The following is a 7,639-nucleotide window of genomic DNA, read 5'->3' on the forward strand; positions in this document are numbered from 1 at the left end:
CCCCTCAGCCCAGGAGCAGAAGAGCAGGGAGGGAGGCTGTCCAGAGCTACACAGGTAGGATCAGAGGCAGGATTTGGACACATGAACCCCAGGGCCCAGAGCTCTGGCCAGCTGCCTCTGAGCTGACCACCGGGGGGACCGACTCCCAGAGCCCCAGGGCCTGCACGTGCAGGCGGAGCAGAACCCGGGGTGGAGAGGAGCCGCCCTGGCAGAGGGGCCCAGCGTGGTGCTGCCTGCCCTGGGATGCCGGGAGTAAGGGCAGGCCCCGGCTCCGGGGTCACAGCGTGGGGACCTGCATCCTCCGGTGCGCGTCTCCTCGGCTCGTTGTGAAGCAGAGAGCTCGCATCAATGGGGAGACCGCCCAGATAGCCTCCCCAGGGAGAGGTGGGAAGCCCCTGGGGCTCCTTCCCACTCTGCCCCCGATCTCTGAGCTGTTCCTCCAGGCGGCGATCACCAGTGACCACGACCTTGTCCGGCCCCTCCTCCCAGGTAAACAGCACAAGTCCCCGGCAGGAGGCCCCTTTCTCCAGCCTAGGCCGCAAAGAGACCCGGGCCCAGGAAGCCTGTGGGTCCCTTCAGAGCTCAGTATCCTCCCGACGGCACACAGGTAACTGTCCGGCTCCATCAGGCCCAGCAGGGCCCGGGCCCCTCTGCCACCAGACTCGGAGCCGAGGCCATGTCTGCCCCCGCACTGGGCAGCAGAGGAGACCGTGAGGGCCCTCCCTGCCCCCTCTCTCCCAGAATGCCACGGGGCCCAGAAGTTCACTGATGATCTCAGTGAAGATCCTCGATTCTGGAGCCGGGTCACAAGCAGACACGGCTAGATAGACGGCGACGTGCGGTAACAAGGAGAGTAACAACAGCTGGTTTTCTGGAGCCTTTGAGGTTTGCATGTTCATGTACCTCATCTTATTCTCACAGCCTGGAGGGAGGTGCTTTTATGAGCCCCATTTTACAGATGAGGAAACCGAGGGTCGGTGGAGTGACTGACCTGCAGGCACACGTCTCACATGCATCTGTCTGAGGGTCTCCTCCTCCTTTGGCAGTGGGGAGTAGAAGCTCTGAGCCCCTAATTTAGTCCACCCAGAGAACTCCCAAATACAAATTCCCTCCGCCACGCAGGTCAGCAGCATCTTCTGTAACGGATGCGCTCTGGACGCTGTCTCAGACCCTGAGGTCTTGCCCAAGCTCCCAGTTGGGATTCAGTCTCAGAGCTCCCTGTCTGCTCACACTACCCTGAGTCTGCGTAACATTGTACATATTGTAACCTCTGGGCCTGACTTCTTTGTGACAAAAATGTGTCATCCTCTGTTTCCTAGACTTGGGCACATCAGGAGGGCGAAGGAGCAGGGGCTGGGCAGGGGGACAGTCCACACCCTCCCCATCCCCTTGATATTCCACTAAACCCCAGGTTATAAACCAGATCAGCCAAGTTGGCCAGTGCCCAGTATTGGGGCCCATTTGGGGTCCCAAGGCTCCAGTCCCAGGTTGGCCGGTTATTATCAATGTGCCCTTGTTACAAGTCACAGACTTCAGAGGGCCCGGTCTCTTCCCAGGCCCTCCCGGGCTCCCCCGGCTCCAACCCCCAGGCCCCTGCCCCGACCTCCGGCTGCGGGCCCAGCGGTACCCGGGCCCCGGGCCTTACCTGGAGGCTGGTGAGGTCGGCCCAGGTCCGAGGCGGCACCGCCCGGCTCTTGAGGTGGTTGTTGGTGAGGTACAGCTCGCGCAGCTGGGCCATGCCGGCCAGGGCCCCCCGAGCAATGGCCCCCAGGAAGTTGCTCTTCAGCTTGAGCACCTGCACGTTCTTGGGGAGGCCCAGGGGCAGCGTCTGCAGCAGGTTCCCCGAGAGGTCCAGGGACTTGAGCAGCCGCAGCTTGCGGAAGGCGTCTCGGTGGACCTGGGGGCTCGTGATCTTGTTGTAGCTGAGGTTGAGCTCCTCCAGGAAGTAGGTGGTGGCAAAGTCGTTGCGGGCGATCCCGGAGATCTGGTTGTGCAGGATCATGAGGGTCCTGACCCGCCGGGGGAGCCCGCTGGGCACCCGCTCTAGGACGTTGTTGTACAGGTGCACCGTGTGCAGCTTCTTCAGGCCCTGGAAGGCCAGCGGGTGGATGCCTTTGGCCTTGAGCTTGTTGCTGTGCAGCAGCAGGTACTCCAGGTTGCGGATCTGGGTCAGCACGTCGGGCCCCACGGTGCGGATGGCGTTCTTCTCCAGGTGCAGGAGCACAATGTTGCGGGGCAGCCCCGCGGGGATTTCGGACAGGTTGTTGCTGGACAAGTCGAGGTACTCGAGGCTCGAAAGCTTCCTGGGGAAGAGACAGAGGGGAGGCGAGGCTGGGTCACATCAGAGCCGAATCCCAGCCAGCGCCTCTCACTCAGCACGTCCGCTTCTGTGCAGATGCACGGGGGGCACAGCACTGGTCGTACAGCCTCCTCACAGGAGTCTGGGGCCCTGGCAGGGTCCTTCTCCCTCAGAGCTCTAGGTCACTCTCTACATTGCAAAGAAGGCAACTGTAAGGCCTCACATCTCTCAGATTGGCTAAGATGATGGGAAAAGATAATGCAGAATGTTAGAGGGGAAGTGGGAAAACTGGGACACTGGTACATTGTTGGTGAAATTGAGAATAAATCCAGCCATTCTGAGAGCAATCTGGAACTCTGCCCCAAAAGTTATCAAACTGTGCACACCCTTTGACGCAGCAGTGTTCATACTGGGTTTGTATCCCAAAGCAATCTTAAAGAAGGGAAAGGGACCCACGTGTTTGTGGCGGCCCTCTTTATAGTGGCCAGAAACTGGAAACTGAGTGGATGCCCATCAATTGGCATTGGTTGTGGTGCATGAAAGTAATGGAATATTATTGTTCTATAAAAAATGAGGAACAAGCCGATTTTGGAGAAAGATTGACAGGAGCTGATGCCGAGTGAAACGAGCAGAACCGGGAAGACAGCGTACACAGTAACAGCAAGGTTATGTGACGATCAGCTCTGAGAGACCTGCTTCTTCTCAGCATTCAGTGATCCAAGGCAATCCCAAGAGCCTTTGCACAGAAAATGCCGTCCGCAGCCAGAAAAGAACTGAGGAGACTGAGTGTAAATCAGCACATGCTACGTTCACTCTTTTTTCTGTCTTTTTTTTCCTCTCCCATGGTTTTCCCCTTTTGTTCTGACTTTTCTCTCCCAACATGATTAAAAGTAATTAGTTCATTACAGCAGGGCCTCAGGCTTTGTCTTTCTGCCTCTTAGTCTCATCCTCTCCAGGGGGTCCCACGGCCTCTGCACAGCCAACGGCCCGGACCCCTCCTGAGCCGCCGGACAGCTCCAACCGGATGGGCTGGACTAGCATCCAGGGCTGAATTCATTCTACTCTCCACCAAGCCCACCGACTGCTCTAAGAATTATCTGGATTCACAAACTAAATAATCTTCAGCTCCTTTCTCTCCCTCAGGTCAAGTCAAGCACCTAATCACTTAACTAGCCCTCCCCTCTCCAGTCCAAGCGGCTGCCAAGTGTTGTCTTGTCCGTTCAGTTCCACAAGCTCCCAGTTCTTTCCTCCTTCCCCCTGCTCACCCCCAGAGGCCCCCACCCCACTTCGGGCTCTCACCCCTTCACTCCTGGGCCACCCCCTGGGAGGTGAGGAGTGGGCTGTTTTGTCTCTGTTTTATATGAGACAGACTCAGTGTCCCAGCATGCCCTCAGTCACACAGCCAGGAAGCAGCAGAGAGGACCCCCTGATGCAGGCCCTTAAAGGCCCCTAATGCAGGCTCTTGAGGGCCCCTAATGCAGGCCCTTAAAGGCCCCTAATGCAGGCTCTTGAGGGCCCCCAGTGTCTCCTCTGCTTTGTCACTCCAGGCCGGCTAGCCCCGCTCCACCTCTCAAGGCCCAGCCTTCTGCCTCGTCCCACTTTCTCCAACAAGGCTGCTCGGTCCACGTGCTTTCTCTTCCCCTCCTCACCCTAGGGGCCGACAGAGTCCAGAATCCTCCCAAGTTCAAGAAACCTACTCCCGCCTGCAGCCAACTTCTCTGAGGACAGGGGAGTTACTGGAAATGTCTGGGAGTCTTCTGGCGGGGAGCCCCGGCGTGGCCTGACGGGCCCTGCTCCCAGCTCTCCAAAACAAGACCCAGAGGTCAGCAGGGGCCGGGGACTTGGCGCCCACCCCAGGCCTTCAGGGAAGAACTGGCTCCGGACCACGGTCCCTCAGCTAAGGCAGGGGCACGAGGGCCGGATGGCGGATTTCTCCCCTCCCACCAGCACCAGTGTGCTGCCATTAACGGCCGAGCTCCGGGGCCTTCAAGCTCCTGGCTCTTTCCTTAACAGTGTCTTCCCCAAGAGAGAGCAGAGGAGGGGCCAGGTTCGGGAACCGAGAGAATGAGCTTGGCCAGCCTGCCAGGGGGTCAATGGGATCTGGGGAGGGGGGAGGAGAGAGAGCTGAACTCGAGGCCCCCGCCCAGCCACTTCCTACCCGTCCGACCTCCTAATTCTCAGCTTCCTCGTCTGGGAAAGGACCTGGGCCCCGGGCTCACCAGAAGGTCTCGTTGTCCATGCCCTCGTTGGTCAGGTAATTGTTCTGCAGGTAGAGCTCTCGGAGGCTGCTGAGCTCGCTGAAAGCTCCAGGCGGGATCTTCTCCAACTTGTTATTCTGGGGGGAGAGGGAGGGAGGCGGCGTGAGGGAAGGGCCTGAGCCCAAAGCCTTGGAGACCATGACAAGGGAGGAAGGAAGGGGAGTCCTCAGAGGGGGACAGTCTCAAGAGGAGGAAAAGGGCCAGAGCGCCAGGCTTTTGCCCCCAAAGATGGGCGATTCCACAGTGCCCGCTCCATGATTAATAAAATTCATCTTGAACTTTATTCTTTCTTGGATCTTTTATCTTCTGGCTTTCACTGCCCCTTGGCTCCTTCCGGATGATTCAGCCTCCCGGCCTCCGCTGCCAGCGCTGGCTGCCCGTTCTCTCATTCCTCCCTCCCCCCTCTCACGGGATGGAAACGGCGGGGGGGGGGGGGGGGGGGGGGGGAATTGGAATAGCCTCCCTGGCCACTTGTAAGCTGGCCTCTGTCTCCATCCCCAGTAATTCCTGCTGCTTCAAGGTTCTTGAGAGCTCTTCTCTGCAGACCTCCAGGACTCTGCCTTGGCCTCCCTATGAGTTCAGTCTATGGCTCACAGTCCTCCCCCCAGCTCCTGCCCTCATCTTAGGGGCTACAGAGCGGCCCCCTCAGCGCCCCCCCTCAGTCACTCGCATCTCAGAGCTCCCAGGCGCGCCTCCTCATCCCACCCAGCCTCCCAGAGGCGCCGCACTGCAGACCTCACCCCCAGCACAGAGGGCCCGCTCCCCTTCAGAGCGCTGCCTTGTTCTCTGTCCCCACCCCAGCCCGTGCTCTGGCCCCTCAGGCCTTTCCCAGGCCGCCCAGCTGGCCCGGCCTACTCCCCAAGGCCTGCCGCTCTTCTCAGCACGTCCCTAATCTAGTCGCAGCCCTCGGTCCCTCCCGCCGTGGAGCGTCTCTCCTCCTCACGTGCTGCTGAGGGGAATCCTAAGCCGCTCCCTGTCCCGCTCTGAGCTCCCAGGGCTCCCACCCAAGGACACCCCTGTCTGGTATTTCACTGCAGAGTGGGACCATCACGGGGAGCTGCGCCCCTGCTCCTGCTCCTCACCCCCTGGCAGCCTTCGGCCCCCCTCCTCCAGGAAGGCCTCTGGGGCGCCCCCCCGCCCCTCGTCCCCCGGCCTCCCTCCCTCACCTTCAGGTGCAGCTTGTACAAGGCCCGGGGCAGGTTCTTGGGCACGTACTTGAGGAAGTTACTGGACATGATGAGGATCTCCACGTTGCTGGAGCCGTTGAACATGTTGTCTGGGAGCCCGGCGTCGGCCAGCTTGTTATTGTGCAGGTAGACGGACCTGGAGGGGCAAGGAGCGTGCTGCCCTGAGGGGGGGCCATCCGAAAGCTCTGACCCCCCCAGGCTCGTCTCAGCCCTCCCCCCACAGTGCCCCCTCCCCCCCGGCCCACGGGCCAGCCCCTTTGTGCTGCAGGATGGGTATCACCCCACTCTTCTGGGGAGCTGGGAAGGGGGGTGCGGGGTGACTGCCCGGTGGTCGCCTGGGTTGGTGCTGTCTGAGGCCGCAGGGGTCCGGCTGCCCAGGAGTGACCAAGGGCACCAGCAGGAAAGCCCATAGGCCCAAGGGCGAGAGTGGTGAGAGCCCGAGCGTGTCAGAGACCCCAGAGACTGCAGGGGGAGGGGGGCTTCTTTCAAGGCTGAGAACAAGCATCCAAATGATTTAGAAAATTCCTTTAAAAAACAAAACTTTTCCCTGGGGGGACTTAATGAGCCGTTCTCTCCCTGACGTTTGGACTCGTGAAGGGGAGGGGGCCCGGACCCCCGCTCTGTTCTTGTTCTACCTGTGGCTACAAGGGGGGCCGGGCGGGCAGTTCCATTTACATTTTGGCTCGCTAAGCCTAGGACCCCAGAGTCCTGTTGCTCGGCCCAGACTGCCCCTTTCAGACAGGCTGGTCCCCTCCGCCTCTGGGCCCGCCGGGTGCCGGGATTGTGAGCAGGATGCGAGGAGGTCCAGGAAATTCCAGTCGGGGGCCTCCCCTCCCCGTGGGAAGGGCCGGGAGGGAGAGAAGGGGCGGCCCCGGCTGCCCCAGAGCGAGGGGTCAGAGTGTCCGGCACGGGGAGCTGATCCCCCCGCCCCCTCCCGGGGCATCACCAGGAGGGCCTGGGGAGTATCAGGGCTCGCCCCCCCCCCCCCCTGGGGAGACGTGTCCGCGGCCCGAGCCAGCGTCACAGGAACTAGAACCGAGGCTAACGCCCCTCAGGAAATCGGCCATCGACTCACAGTGACTGAGCAAGCTCCCAGAGCCCCCAGACCTCGACTTCTTCCTCTGTAGAACCGGGGAGGGGGGCTCTGGACCCTCCCAGCTCCAAGGCTAGACTTTACAAGGACATGAAGCCGAGGCACAGGCACACGGAGGGGCGAGAAAGCTCTCCTGTCTCATGTGGTCCCAACCCTAGCACAAGGCAGCCCCTCCCCCCTCCCCTGACTCGCTGGTCAGTCGGTCAGTCACTCAGCAAGCACTGCCCAGCACTCCCTGCAGGCCAGACGCCATGCCAGGCCACGCTCCCGTAGAACGGGGGGGGGGGGGGGCCTCCAGCTCAGGACTCCTGTGAGCCATCCCCCAGCCCACCGTGCTCCCCATACGGTGCTCACCGGCCCATCAACCCCCGCACCCCCCTCTGCCCCGCCCCTGCACCACTCTGACCTCTGACCTCAAGTTTGGCTTCTGGCCGAAGGTGAGCCCGTAGATCTTGGTGAGGAAGTTGGCGGCGAAGTCGGCGCTGACCAGGGCGCTCGGCAGGAACCTCGGGGCCAGAGTCAGCTGGACCGGCCGGGTTGGGGAGGGGGCGGGGAAAGAGCAGAGACAGAGGTGAGTGACACAGAGGGACAGATGGGCAAAGACAAGCAGGTGGGTAAGTGGACGTGCAGACAGACATCCGGACAACCAGACGGACGAGGAGACAGACCAAAAACACAGGCCGGCCGTGGCACCGAGCCTTCCCCCGATCACGCTGGCAACAGGGCACCGGCCTGGCACCAGGGAAGGACCTGGGGGCGCCGGGACGCCCTCCGGCCGGACAGAGAGGGGCTGGTTCCAGGC

The 7,639-nt window shown here is 61.3% G+C and overlaps 1 protein-coding gene across 3 annotated transcripts in view; it reads right to left on the reverse strand.

The window, feature by feature from the left end:
• PODN (podocan) overlaps window positions 1–7,639 on the reverse strand; it is a 41,959-nt gene that overhangs the window by 7,995 nt on the left and 26,325 nt on the right. For all 3 annotated transcript variants that reach the window (XM_074265906.1, XM_074265907.1, XM_074265908.1), the window contains exons 5-8: window positions 7,251–7,360; window positions 5,724–5,880; window positions 4,519–4,634; window positions 1,646–2,303 (exon numbers count right to left, since the gene is read on the reverse strand). In XM_074265906.1, coding sequence (XP_074122007.1) covers window positions 1,646–2,303; window positions 4,519–4,634; window positions 5,724–5,880; window positions 7,251–7,360 — 1,041 coding nt within the window. The remainder of the gene's footprint in view (window positions 1–1,645; window positions 2,304–4,518; window positions 4,635–5,723; window positions 5,881–7,250; window positions 7,361–7,639) is intronic.

Source organism: Sminthopsis crassicaudata, chromosome 4 (genome assembly GCF_048593235.1).
Source record: "Sminthopsis crassicaudata isolate SCR6 chromosome 4, ASM4859323v1, whole genome shotgun sequence".
NCBI classification, from domain to species: Eukaryota; Metazoa; Chordata; class Mammalia; order Dasyuromorphia; family Dasyuridae; genus Sminthopsis; species Sminthopsis crassicaudata.